General features: G+C 37.9%; 1 protein-coding gene and 1 non-coding gene across 6 annotated transcripts in view; one reads left to right on the top strand and one right to left on the bottom strand.

Moving 5' to 3' along the window:
- The window catches only part of Slc12a6 (solute carrier family 12 member 6), a 118669-nt gene that overhangs the window by 42183 nt on the left and 61570 nt on the right, over positions 1-14916 (bottom strand). For all 5 annotated transcript variants that reach the window (XM_008841144.2, XM_017800132.2, XM_017800131.2 and 2 more), the window contains one exon: positions 2151-2245. In XM_008841144.2, the coding sequence (XP_008839366.1) occupies positions 2151-2245 (95 nt within the window). The remainder of the gene's footprint in view (positions 1-2150; positions 2246-14916) is intronic.
- On the top strand, positions 13716-13846 carry LOC115071701. Its single transcript, XR_003850791.1, has one exon. It is a non-coding gene; the product is annotated as a small nucleolar RNA SNORA51 (small nucleolar RNA).

Genomic DNA, 14916 nt, shown 5'->3' with positions numbered 1-14916 from the left:
TTTTCCCTGCCCTGAAGGGAATCTGTCCCATGTGTTCCTTTGCTAATAAACCCTATTTTGATGGAGTTTTAACTGTGCCTTGGTACCTCATCATCCATTCGCTCATTCTCCACCAACTTTTTACCTATCACATATTATATAACAGATTTGAAAAACATATTTCTCCTAATTGAAACTTTGTAACTTAAAAATTATATCTTCCCATTAGCACTCCCTCTGCCCTCTGGTAATTACCTCTACTCTTTGCCTCTGTGAGCTTGAGTTTTTCAGACTCTACATATAAGTAAGATCATATTTCCTTCTGTGTCTGGCTTATCTCCCTTAACTTGTATCTTCCATGTTTTCACAAATGGTAGGATTTCCTCTTTTTAAGGGTTGAACAGTATTCCATTATGTGCACATATCAGATTTTTCACATGGTAGTTTTATTCTTTTTTTTTTTTTGGTCTTTTTGAGACAGGATCTCCCTGTAACTCACTGTGTAGACCAGGCTGGCCTTGAACTCAGAGATCTGTCTGCCTCTGCCTCCCGAGTGCTGGGATTAAAGGCATGCACCGCCACGCCTGGCTATTTTTTTTTTTTTTAAAGAAATTCTATGCTTTCTTCCACTTACATTTTATTTGCTTGTAGTCAGACTGAAGGCCTTTAGCTTGTAGGCAAGTGGTCTACCACTGAGCTAGACTCCAAAGGCCTCTGTTTATAACATTTTTAAATGAAGACTTTGACTAGCCTTTTATAGTAGCCATGCAACAAAGAGAGTGAAAATAAAACTACTCACTCCTGCAGTAATCTAGCAAAAAACATTAGTGATCTGATTCTTAACCCTAATCCCTATCTGTTGTGGGATATGTTTACTAACCTTTATGGCAGTCATTTATAGCAACAAGCATCGGAACACTAAGGGAAAAATTTTGTGACTAAATTTAATATACATCTTAACTCTTGCTTTAAGGTAGTCAAGAGAAAATATTGTTTCTCAAAAAAAAAAAGTATACTCCAGTGGGCGCATTTACACTGAAGGACATTTAGGTACAAACACCTGAATGAATGGGACTCAAAATGTATGGCAGAGTGCAAGGATTTGGTGGGGGAATGGGGGAGGCTTGGATGGGGGAGGGGTCTGGATTTGAGTGGGAAATGTATGAAATTTTAAAAGTTTAATTAAAAAAAAGTATACTGAAAGATGGGGCATTTGCATCAATATCAAAAGCCACTCAAGCAGTGTTAGAATAAACCAGCCTGGCCACAGTCCTCATTACAGTACACACTATTATAGGCAGATAAGATGCATAGCTCCTCTTCTTTATGCAAAGCACAATAAGCCAGACACAGAAAAATGAAGACCACATGACTTATGTGTGGAATATAAATTTTTGAACTTATAGAGGCAAAAATATTGGTTACCAGAGGCTAAGGTTGGGAAGGCAGTAAGGAGACAGTGCACAAAATTTCAGTTAAGTAGGAGTGTTTCAAATCTATTGTACAACAGTGACTATAGTTAATAAATATATTTTAGCCAGGTATGGTGGTGCATTGCTTTAATCCCAGCACTAGGGAAGCAAAGGTAATGTGGATCTCTGTGCATTTGAGGCCAGCCTGGATTTTATTGTGAATTCTAGGTCAACCAGGGGCTACATAGTTAGACCCTGTCTCAAAAAACAAACAAATAAATAAACTACATATATACATACACACACAAACATTTTTAAATTATTAAGTAAAATTCTAATAGTCATACTACAAAAATTTATGAGATAATATACATATATTAATTCGCTTGATTTAATTGTTCTATAAAGTACACATAAATCAAAATACTGTATTTTACCTTCCCCCAACATGTATACAATTATTATTTGCCATTTATGAAAATATACTACTTCACACTTAGATTATTCTGAAGGAAACACTTCAATCACAGCTAAATGTCTAAGTCCATTCTCTTCCTTACTTTCAAATTTTACTTACGGGTATTCACTGTAATTAGATTATATGGCTAGAGCTAACAACAACAATATTGTTAATTATAATAACTACTATACATTTTAACTCATTATTAGATTATCCAGCTCCTACTACTGTAAAACCAAATAGCTACCTTGAAATCTGTCCTTAAAAATCTCTGTCCATAGTATTCTCCCAAATATTACCTCAAAGAGTGCCAAGTTTTTATCAAAGTACTCGTCTCCTTCTTCATAACTGGAATTACTGAGATAAGCATTTCGAGCTTTCTTACGCCCATCATCTGAAAGAAAAGGTAAACCAAGTTAGCCTTTCACTGGTACTGAGATGCACCAGCACCAAGAAACTGTATGTTGCCTCCATATTAACAGAAACCATTTTCAAATTCAAATTAATTTTTCTTCTGGTCTTTTTGAGACAGGGTCTCCCTGTAGCCCCAGCTGTCCTAGAACTCACTAGGTAGACCAGGCTGGCCTTGAACTCACAGAGATCTGCCTGCCTCTACCTCCTGAGTGCTGGGATTAAAGGCTTGCGCCACCACACCTGGCTTCAAATTAATTTTTAAAGAAATATTTTATTATTTTTATTTTATGTGTATGAGTGTATTGCCTGCATGTATGTGAGTGCACCCATGTCATGCAATGCCGGGGTGGTCAGAAGAGGGCTTCGGACTCCCCTGGAGCTGGAGTTAAGGACGGTTCGTAGCCGTGATGTGGGTGCTGGGAATCGAACCTGGGTCCTCTGCAAGTGCAGCCAGTGGTCTTAACCGCTGAGCCATCTCTCCAGCCCCTCAAATTAATTTTTTTAAAGATTTTATTTTTATTATTTTATGTGTCTGAGTATACTGCCTGCATGTATGTAAGTGTACCTATGTTTTGCAATGCCTGTGGAAGTCAGAAGAGGCTGTTGGATCCCCTGGAAATGGAGTTACAAACAATTGTTAGCCACATTGTGGGTGTTGGAAATTGAACCCATGTCCTCTTCAAGAGCAGCCAGAACTCTTAACCACTGAGCCATCTCTCCAGCCCCTCAAATTCAAATGTAATCTGGGTGGTAGAATTCAATTAGCACTGCTTAGAGAATGTGGCATCCTTTATAGCAGAACAAAAATCAATCAGAAAACCAAAGAAATAAACATGAGTCATTTATTTTCCTAATATAGGACACCTAGAAACATTCTTCTAGGATTTTAGCCTATAGATGCTCTAAAGTTACCCACATGTAGAATGAAAAACTATCACTCAGTGTGTGTTATATCATCTAGCCATGGGCTACTTTACAAATTGTTGCTGCTGACAATAGGAGAAAAAGCTCTCTGTTTCCAGGACTGACACTGAAAAATAATTTTTTAAAGTTTAGTCTGTGTGTGTGTGTGTGTGTGTGTGTGTGTGTGTGTGCGCGCGCATGCACACTACAATGTGCATGAGAAGGTCAGAGGATAACATGGAGTTGATTCTCTTCTACCTTTACAGGGGTTTTGGGAATCAAACTCAGATTGCCAGGCTTGCACAGCAAGTGCCAGTTGAGCTGTATCACCAGCCTCTTGTCTGATGTCTTATTGATACCATGAGGTAATTGAATCTATTATTATTATTACTGTTATTAGTTTTGTGAAACGGGGTCTCACCCTGAGGCCCAGATTGGTCTCAAGCTCCTGACTGTCCTGTTACATCCTCCCAACTACTAGATTATAGGTGTGTGCCACCACAGCCAGCTTCTAAGAATAATTATTGTACGAACACTTCCATATTATTTTTATCTTCAAAAAAGCACTCAACAGGAATTTGATGAGCCAGATGTGAGAAAACCAAGTAGAAACTGAGTCCATGAGGCAGCAAAGTTTGTGTTCTATGAATACTTCCTTATCTTTAGGTTTCTAAAATTGTGCGTAAGTTACATGATTATATGGTCTGGCAGGAAAGAAGAGAAAAAGAATTGTGTAAATGCTGTTTAAAACTAAGGTTTTCAATACTGAAGAAAGAGACACTAATAAAAAAATTTAAAGCACAGTATCTTACATTAAAAACACTAAGATGAGTCTGGCAAAAAGTCAGCAAGCTGGGGGTTGGTGAGATGGCTCAGTGGTTGCTCTTGCAGAGGACCTGTGTTGGAGTCCCAGCACCCACATGGCAGCTAACAATGGTCCATAACTCCAGTTCCAGGAGATCCAATGCCCTTTTCTGAGTTCTGTGGGCAGTGCACGACACGGGTGCACTTACATACACGCAGGCAATACACTCATACACATAAAATAAAAACAATAAATATTTTTTTAAAAGACAGTAAGCTACTGAAATGACTGGGTCATTTCAAAGGACACAGGACCAATTTGAAGGAGTTTCTAATGGTCCTTGGGGGGGTTACTATGAGTACAGAAAATAAAGTGATAGACTGGAATTCAGACACATAAGATATTTAAAATAATACTTTTTTTTTTTTTGGTCTTTTTGAGACAGGGTCTCCCTGTAGCCCCAGCTGTCCTGGAACTCACTATGTAGACCAGGCTGGCCTTGAACTTACAGAGATCTGCCTGCCTCTGCCTCCCGAGTGCTAGGATTAAAGGCGTGCACTACCATGCCCGGCTAAAGTAATACTTTTTAAAACTAGTCAATTTTGCCAAGTTTTAGGTAAATAGCATAAAAGCTCTGAAAGATAATGAAAAGATTATAATCCTGTCTTCTGATAACTATATTTGAGGACAGTTATATAGCTAACGAAAAAGTATTCATTATATACACAGTATGGCTAATGTTTTCCTACACAATGGTTCCATAAGTCATACAAATTGGTAATCTGTAATGAAATAATGGGATCTAGGGAATCATCACAGACAGCTGTGAAAACCACTGGGAAAGGGCTGAGGCATGACTTTCTAATGGTAAATCAGTGTGATCCCACTGACAAACACTAACATCACTGAAGGCAAGACACTGTTCAATCTATGATGTATTCTTAGCAAAACAACCCCATCTTAAAAATTATGCCTCTCCCGGTTCATAGAAAACACAAAGGATGAACAGGTTAAACATCCTCACAAAGACCTAATCGCCAAAGTCAGAATGTAGAAAAATCTGCACCAGTTTAACCTTTTAGCTTACATGATTTGCTGAAAGAAATTAGATGATTTTCATGTACATTTTCTACATTTTGGGGTATGGTGGTTTAAATGAGAAGTGTCCCCACAGGCTCATGTATTTGAACGCTTGGTCACCACTTGGTGCTGCTGTTTGGGCTACTATGGAACCTCACTCCACTTCCAGTTTGCTCTCCTTTCTGCATGTTGTTGAAAATGTGACCTCACAGCTTCCTGATCCAGCTGCCTGCTGCCATGCCTCCTTTCCCTTCCATTACGGACTCTCTTTCTGGAACTGTAAGACAAAATAAACTCTTTCTTCCATAAATCACTTTTAGTCATGGCATTTTACCACAGTAAAAAAAGAAGTCAACTGCAGGGCGTGGTGGCGCATGCCTTTAATCCCAGCATTGGGAGGCAGAGGCAGGCAGATCTCTGTGAGTTCAAGGCCAACCTTGTCCACATAGTTCCAGGACAGCTGGGGCTACAGGGAAACCCTGTCTCAAAAAAAAAGACCAAAAAAAAAAAAAAAAAAAAAGTTAACTAATACAACAGGCTGTCCTATGTTACCTAGATTGTTCTGGAATTTCTGGGCTCAAGTGAGCCTCCTGCTTTGGCTTCCTAATAGCTGGGATTACCAGTGTGTGCCATTATGCCTGGTGTCCCTTCTTTTCTGGTTCACCAACTCTAGTTAAGAGGATGGGGTGCTGCAGTGAGGGAATGAGTGATGTGAGAGTGGGCTAATGTTTTTTTATGGATAACATTTTTTTTAAGTTAGAAGAGATCACAGCTGGGCATGGTGGGTCATGTCTATAACTCCAAGCATTCATGAGGCTGAGGCAGGAGAACTGAAGCAAGTTCCAGGCCAGCCTGATATACGTAGTGAGTTCAAAGCCAGTGTTGGTGACATAGTGAGACCTTGTCTCAAAGAAACAAACAAAATGAAGAGACAGTTTAAGCAGGGCAAGTGGGGCAATTTAGAATAATCGAATGATTCAACTAAATCATATCAATAAATTTACTGCATAACATAAAGACTGACAAATAAAATCTAGAAATAGTCTGTTCATAAGAGACATAAAAACACATAGAATTTGAAGTAAAAAATTTATCAGGCAAAAACCATTATTATAATTTATTAATATCACTAAAACTATACCAGAGATTAAAAAGTAACCACATAAGGAAAGTGTACTTACTTCATTAAGAAGTTCCAGGGCTGGAAAATGGCTCAGTGGTTAGAAGCAGTGGCTGCCTTTGCAGAGGACCAGGGTTCAGTTGTCAGCACCCATATGGCAGCTAACAACTGTCCATAAATCCAGTTCCAGGGGATCTGACACCTCTTTTGGCCTCCATAGGCATTGCATGCATGGGTACACTTACATACATGCAGGCAAAACACTCATACACATAAAATGAAAATAAATTTTTAAAAACTTAAAAATAGAAGTTATACCAACTTTAAACACAAATGTACTTTGGGTTTTTTTTTTTTTTTTGGTCTTTTTGAGTCAGGGTCTCCCTGCAGCCTTAGCTGGCCTGGAACTCACTATGTAGATCAGGCCTGAGATCAAAGGTCTGCACCACACACACAGCAGTTAATTATTTTTATGTAACAAATCACCCCCAAATTTATTGGCTTAATACTCACCTGTTATCTCAAAATTTGTGAGATAAAACAGTGGCCATCTTTTTAAATCTGGAGGTTTATCTTTTTTTTTTTTTTTGAGACAGGGTTCTCACTGTGTAAACCTGGTCTCAAACTCGGAGATTCAACTGTTGCTGTCTTCCATGTGCTGGGATTAAAGGCATGTGTCACCATGCCCTGCCAACAGACACAGCTGGAAAGAAATCTATCTTCTTTATTGCTTTTCATTCTCTGTGGTCCATTCTTGTTCTTTCCCTGTCTCTTTGGAATTTTGGGTTGTTTTTTTTTCTTGTCTCATTTTCCCTCAAGTTTCTGTATTATATTTCTATTCTTTCAGCAACTACCCTTAAAGTTTTACATAATTTCACTCATAACAAATTCTAGAAAAGACTAAAATAGCTTAACATTCTCCCAAGCTAACAAAGACTTCCAAACATTTCAGTTCTAACGCTTTCCTCCTGACATAATTAATATTCCTCTCTAATATTTCCAGTGTCTTTTTAAAATTAATTTTTTAATTTTTATTTATTTTTATTTTATGTATATGAGTGCTTTGCCTGCAGTGTAAGTGCACCATGTGCATACAATGCCTGTGGAGGCCATAAGAGGGGACTGGATTTCCCGGAACTAGAGTTACAGATGGTTGTTAGTTGTCATGTAAGTGCTGGGAACCAAACCTGGGTCCTCTGTAAGAGCAGTTAGTGCTTTTAACCAGCAAGCCATCTCTCAGCCCCCAGTAGTGTTTTTTAACCCTCAAAATAAGCACTAAAATTATTTTATCAAAGAAACAATGATTTAGGTCAAGGTACATGTTTACCATTTCATTTGGTCAATATCTGATGTTGCATTTCAGACTAATAGTCTTTGGGGATTTTCCTTTTTCCTGAGATATATTCCTTAGAATTCCTTTGCAAGGTTTCTCAAGCTTAGTGTTATAATTTTTGAAATAATTTGTTGGTATGGTGGATGATCTTGCAAGATGCTTAAGAACATTTGTAGCCTTGGCTCCTTAGACCATAGTAGTGACAATCAAAAATGTCTACAAAAGGCCCATTAGAGTAACAGCTGACTTTTCAATTAAGACTACGAAAGCTAGAGGAGCTAGGACCAATATCCTATAAATTATGAACGAACACAGATTCCAGCACAGACTACTATATCCCAGCAAAACTATCGGTATTACTCAAAGGAGAAAGAAAAACTTTTCACGATAAAACATATTTAAATAATTTTTGTTCACGAAGCCAGCTCTACAGAGGATCCTTGATGGAATACCTCAGTCTGAAGAGAAGACACTCTCAAGATGATGCAAAGAATAAATTACCCCAGAACAGTCAACAAAAAGAAGCCTAAGAAAACAGCAGTGTAACACTAACATAACAGGAATTAATAAACATTATTCAATAATGATACTTAGTATTAATGATCTCAACTCCTCAGTAAAGACACAGACTAACTGACAGGATTAGAAAACAGGATCCATGCCAGGCATGGTGACACACGCTTTTAATCCCAGCACTTGGGAGCCAAAGGCAGGATGAGTTTGGCCCATGGTATCTGGGGAACTGAAAGTAAAAGGAGAGAGAGAGAGAGAGAGAGAGAGAGAGAGAGAGAGAGAGAGAGAAAAGAAAACAGTATCCAGCTATTTTCTAATAGACAAAATAGACTTCAAACTAAAACTAGTCAGAAGAGACAGGGACATCACTTCATGCTCATTAAAAGAAAAATCTACCAAGACTACATACAACCCTAACCATATATGCACCACACACAGGGCACCCAATTTCATTAAAGAAACTCTATTAAATCTAAAATCACACATTGGCTCCAACACAGCAATAGTGGGTTACTTTAATATCCCACAGTAACCAATAGACAAGTCAACCAGACAGAAGGTAACAATGAAAACCCAGAGTTAAAGGACATCATAAATCAAATGGACCTAATAGACATCTACAGAACATCCCATCCAAACACCAAAGAATACACTGTCTTCTCAGCGGCCCATGAAACTTTCTCAAAAATTGACCACATATTAGGACACAAAACAAGTTTCCTCAAATTTATGAAAACTGAAATATCATCCTGTATTCTATTTGACCGCAAAGGAATAAATAAATAAATCAACAATAAAAATGAGCAAAAGTACACAAATTCATAGAAGCTAAACAACACAGTACTGAATGAAATTTGGATCAAGGGAGAAATCAAGAAGGAAATTTAAAAATTCTTAGAATTAAATGAAAATGAAAACACAACATACCAAAATCTATGGAACACAATAAAGGCATTCCTAAGAGGAAAATTTAAAGTATTAAGTACTTACACCAGAAAATTAGAAGCACCTCATAGAACTAAATTAATGATGCACCTGAAGGTTTTGGAAAACCATGAATGAATGACAACTAAAAAGAGTAGATGGAGAGAGATAAATAAAAACAAGGCTAAAATTAATTAACTAGAAATGAAGAAAACAATACAAAGAATCAATGAAATGAAGAGTTAGTTCTTTGAAAAGATTAAAAGATTGGCAAACCTTTAGCCAAATAAGCCAAAAGAAAGAAAGAGAACTCAAATTAACAAATTCAGAGAAGAAAAGGGAAATATTAGAACAGATCCTGAGGAAATTCAGAAAACCATAAAGACATACTTCAAAAACTTATATTCCACTAAACCAGAACTCAGAAAGCAAAGGCAGGCAGATCTCTGTGTGATGGAGGCCAGCCTGGTCTCTACAGTGAGTTCCAGGTCAGTGTGGCTACAGGGAGACTTTGTCTCAAAAATACCACCCCCCCAAACAAACAACCCCCCCTCAACCCCCCCCAAAATAACAAAAAACAAACCTAAAAGAAACGGGTTTCTAGATATGTATTACTGACCAAAGTTAAAGAATGACATACATATTTTAAATAGATCCATAACAATCAATGAGAAAGATGCAATTTCCCAACTGAAAAGAGCCCAGGACCAGATGGATAGAAAGCAGAATTCTACCAAACCTTCGAAGAAGTACTAATACCAATACTCCCCAAATTACTCTGTAAAACAGGAAAAAGGAAAACCCCTAAATTCTTTCTATGAAACCACTATTACTCTAAAACTAAAAACAGACAAAGATCCAACAGAAAAAGAAAATTATACACAAATATTCTCAATAAAATACTCGTAAACAGAATGCAAGAACACATAAAAATGATCATCCACTATGATCAAGTTGGCTTCATCCCAGAGATGTAGGGGTAGTTCAACACAAGTAAATCAATAAATGTAATCCTCCACATGAATAGACTTAAGGACAGAAACTACATGATCATCTCATTACATGCAGAAAACGCCTTTGACAAAAGCCAACATCTATTCATGATATATTACAAGTCCACAGTCAACATTATACTAAATGGAGAAAAACTGAAAGCATTCCCATTAAAATCAAGAACAAGACAAGGATGTGCACTCTCTTCATTCCTATTCAATACAGTACCTGAAGTCTTGGTGAGAGCAATAAAATAAATGAAAGAGATAAAGGTGATACAAATTGGAAAGGAAGAAGTCAAAGTATCCTTATATGCAGATCATATGATTTTATAAATAAAGGACCCTAAACACTCTACCAGAAAACTCCTAGAGCTGATAAATACATTCACCAAAGTAGAGGGATCTAAAATTAACATCCCCAAATTGGTAGCCTTCCTATATATCAACAACAAACATACCAAGAAAGAAATCAGGGAAATGATCTCAATCACAATAGCTTTAAAAAAAAAACTCAAAAAAAAAAAAACCCATAAAATGTCTTGGAATAAATATAACCAAGGAAGCAAAAGACTTGTGTAATGAAAAACTTTGAGACACTGAAGAACATACCAGAGGATGGAAAGACCTCCCATGCTCATGGACTGGTAGAATTAATATTTCAAAATGCTCATCCTGCCCTACCAAAAGGAATCTACAAATTCAGTGCAATACCTGTTAAAATTCTAACACAGTCCTTCAAAGAAATTGAAAAAATAATCTCAAAATTCCTACTGAAACATAAAAAACCCAGGATACCCAAAATAATCCTGAACAATAAAAGAACTACTGATGGCATTATCATCCCTGATCTCAAACTATACTACAGAGGTATAGGAATAAAAACAGCATGGTACTGACATAGAATCAGGCACACTGATCAGTGGAATAGAATTAAGGACCTAGATTTAAATCCATGCATTTACAGCCACCTGAGTTTTCACAAAGCAGCCACAAATACACACTGGAGAAAAGAAAGCATGTTAAACATATGGTACTGGTCAAACTGCATGGCAACATGTAGAAAAATAAAACTAGATCCCTATCTTTCACCAGGCACAAAACTCAACTTCCAAATAGATCAAGGACCTCAACATAAGACCTGATACCCTGAACTAGATAAAGGAGAATGTAGAGAATATACTGGAACTTACAGGCACACAAAAGGATTTTCTGAACAGGACTCCATAGCAAAAGCATTAAGTCCAGTAATTGGCAAATGGGACCTTATTAAATTAAAAAAAACTTCTGCACAACCCCTAGAGAGTGGGTAAAAATCTTTACCAGCTATCCCTCTGACAGAGGATTAGTATTTAAAATAAACAAAGAACTTAAAAAAACTAAATATCAAAAAAAGAAAACCAATTAAAAGTGGGACAAGTAGATGAATAGGGAGTTCTTTAAAGATGAAACACAAATGGCTGAAAAATACTTTTAAAATGTTCAACATCTTTAGTCATTAGGGAAATGCAAATTATAACCACTTTGAGATTTCATCTTACCCTACTCAGAATAGCTAAGATCCAAAAATATTTTTTAATGTTTGTAAAAATGCCTAAATCTGTGCCTAGTTAAAAATGACTACTTTAGAGCAAGCTTGATTGTGAAAAACATTTTCAGCTTTTACTTGCATGGAATTGTTTTTATTTTGTCCATATTCCTGAGTAATTTTCCAAGTGTAATCTAGGTTAATAAAATTCTTGTGTACGCTTCTGTTTTCTAGCTCTGCTTAGCTATTAGAATTCTATTATTCTATTGACCCTTTGATGATCCACCCCTTCTCTGTCTGCTTTATGGATATTTTAAGTTCTACAGTTTTTTGTCAAGCAATATCTAGGTATAAAGGCCTTGGGTTTGAGTTTTAGCACTGAAAATATATAATTTTTCTTGTCTCTGAATAGCCTCTCATTCCAGAGGAGTTGGCTTGTCTTCATAAGTGCTCTCTTTGATTTAAACCTTTAATAGAGCCTTGGACTTCATTTCCCAAAGTTTATGGAAATGAAATCCAACTTCCCTGCTGTTCAACAACCTTACAAGAGTGCTGATATAAAAATATGGCATGGCCACCATAAACTGGATGGTAAAACTCTATTGTCAAACACATCATACTTTGTTGCAGGATACAGAGAAATCAAACTGCAATTGAGCTAGAAACTTCCTCATTCTTGGCTAGCTTTCATAGTGCCAGAAGGTGCTATATAGATTGCTTAGGGAGAAAAGACATCAAATGGTTTTATCAGCTGTAGACCCTGCATGCTACAATACTGACCTGCCAGACAAAATGTGCCCAGTGTACAATAGTGGCATGACCATTATGGGAGTAACCACCAATTTCAGATTGCATTTGAGGCCTGCCCCACTTAAGAGAATTCACGTCTGGTACTATAAACCTGATCAAAGGCCCATGGCTTGGGGTCTAGAGAGATGGCTAGCAGTTAGGAGCACTTGCTGCTTCTCCAGAAGACCAGAGTTTGGTTCACAGCACCTGTACTGAGTGAGTTACAACCATCTGTAACTCTAGCTCTAGGGGGCTCTAATGTCCTCTTTTGGCATCGGCAGGCACTCACGCATAAGTGGCATTCAGTCACATTGACACACACACGTATATAAATAAAAATAAATTAAAAATTATAAGCTAGCCAGGCATGGTGGCACACACCTTTAATCTCAGCACTTGGGATACAGTGGCAGGCAGATCTCTGTGAGTTCAAAAGTCAGCCTGGTCTACATAGCAAGTTCCAGGCAGCCATGTCTACATAGTGACATGTCTCTAGTGACCTGTCTCTAAAAGAAAAAGAAAAGCCCATGGCTGGGGAGGTTATAGGCCCTAGGGGGAAAGCTACTACTGCCATTGTACTAAACGGACATGTTATCAAACTTTCTTTTTTTTCTTTTTTTTGGTCTTTTTGAGACAAGGTTTCCCTGTAGTTGCAGCTGGCCTGGATTCACTAATGTAGACCAGGCTGGCCTTGAACTCACAGAGATCTGCCTGCCTCTGCCTTCTGAGTGCTGGGATTAAAGGCGTGTGCCACCACACCTGGCTCAAATTGCTTTCTAAATATTTGTTCATACTTATAGATTAGTGTTACTCTCAACCTTGGTCAGAGAAGCTTCTTTTTGAAGTGGGCAGCAGTTAACGCAGATACTCATAACTGGTTTAAGCTCTAAGTGGCTGTTTAGGTCTAGTCCTAAAAGGGACATTTTTATCAAGCCCAGAAGGTTCAGCAAATATCACTAAAGAGGAGAAAAAAAGAACTCACAAGAACTCACAAGAGCTATGGTTATCTGCACAAGACCTGCACAAGAGGGCCCACCTTAACTGAGGAGCTACTGACAATTAATGGCTTCTGGAGGAGAGGGAGTTAGCTTTCTTCGGGGTGTGGCTGCTGATAGGCTGCCTATGCTCTACTGGATGGCCCCATCCTCATGCTCATGTGGGCAGTACTAACTGGACTCAGTTATTAAAAAAAAACAAAACAGGGAGCTGGGATTGGGGATGTGTTGGGGAAGGTTCAAGGGGCGCAGAAGGGGGGTAGTTGGGAGTATATATAATCAAGATACATTGTACAGATGTATAAAATTGTCAAAGAACAATAAAAAAGATATTCTTTTTAAAAAATCTAGCATTTGGCCCATTTTGGGACCTGTTGCCTAACTGGTTCTTCACTGGTGCTTCATGTTTGGACCTCTCCAGTCTTAAGTTTCAGGTGAATCACTTTATCTTTAGAAAAATATAATCTTGGCCTCCTGGTGCTTACACAGGCTGTGTTTTTACACTGAATGTATAGAAAGAAGAGGCAGAGGAAACCTGTCCCATAACACCCCAGCCCAGGCCACTGTGCTTGGTCTGTATTATGAATGGGGAGGCATGGGAAAAAAAAGAAAGAAAAATATGATATTGGCTGTTTCTGTCTGAGCTTCCAATTGTTTGACTATTTTATTGTTTTGGAAAATTGAATTATTTCCTTGGAGACTTTGCATCTTATGAAAACAAAGATGCTTCCAAGATCTAGCTGTGGTGGTCTTTCAAAATGGAAGCTCCTGGTCAGTCATGACTGGGGAACAATCATGAAAAGTCAAAGCTTTCCAGAAGTGGAACAAAGTTCTTGTTAGATTTGGTCTTACTGAAAAACATGAAATTAGAAGTAATTTTACTGAAAGGCATGGATCAGTAATACTGTGGCTGAGAAGAGCTCTGTTAGATTATAGTTTTCAGTGGTCTGAGTCACTACTGCAGTTCTAGGAAATATTGGGTAGAATGAAATTTCTGAAATTTCAGAATAACAATCTTTAATTGGTAGAGAGATGGCTCCGTGGTTAAGAGCACTTACTACTCTTGTAGAGGACCTGGATTAGGTTCCTAGCACCTACACTGCATGGCTCACAAGCTCCTGAGACTCCAGTTCTGGAGGATCTGATGCCCTCTTCTGGCCTCTAGGAGCACTGGGCATGCATATAAGGTACATAAATTCATGCAGGCACTCACATATACACACATACATAAAATACAATTTTAAAAAATCTTTTTTAAAAAGATTATATAGATTCCTAAGAAGGTTCCTTTGGAAGATACCTGCTGAGACTGGCCATGGTAATGTTCTGAATTAAACAGCCCATCAGATCATCCTCATATTTCTTTCTTCTCATCTTACTATCTGAATAATGCTGGTATTAGTAGGAAACAGGTGTGCTATGGCATAATTCAAATGAAAAGTCACATAACCACTGGTTTTTCTGAAGATTTGATATTTCTACTTTCCTGATACATACATGTATTTACATAATGTTCTTTGTGTGTGTGTGTGTGTGTGTGTGTGTGTGTGTGTGTGTGTGTGTGTGCGCGCGCGCGCGCGCTGTGGACTGAACCTAGGACTTTGAGCACCCTCCCCACTGGCACCCTCCCATTGAACCCCCACTGGATTTCATGCATTCTGTCATTGTG

The sequence above is a fragment of the Nannospalax galili genome, unplaced genomic scaffold, assembly GCF_000622305.1.
Source record: "Nannospalax galili isolate Female #2095 unplaced genomic scaffold, S.galili_v1.0 scaffold999, whole genome shotgun sequence".
NCBI lineage: Eukaryota > Metazoa > Chordata > Mammalia > Rodentia > Spalacidae > Nannospalax > Nannospalax galili.
Note: the sequence above shows the minus strand (reverse complement) of the source record. Positions and strands in the feature narration are given on the sequence as shown.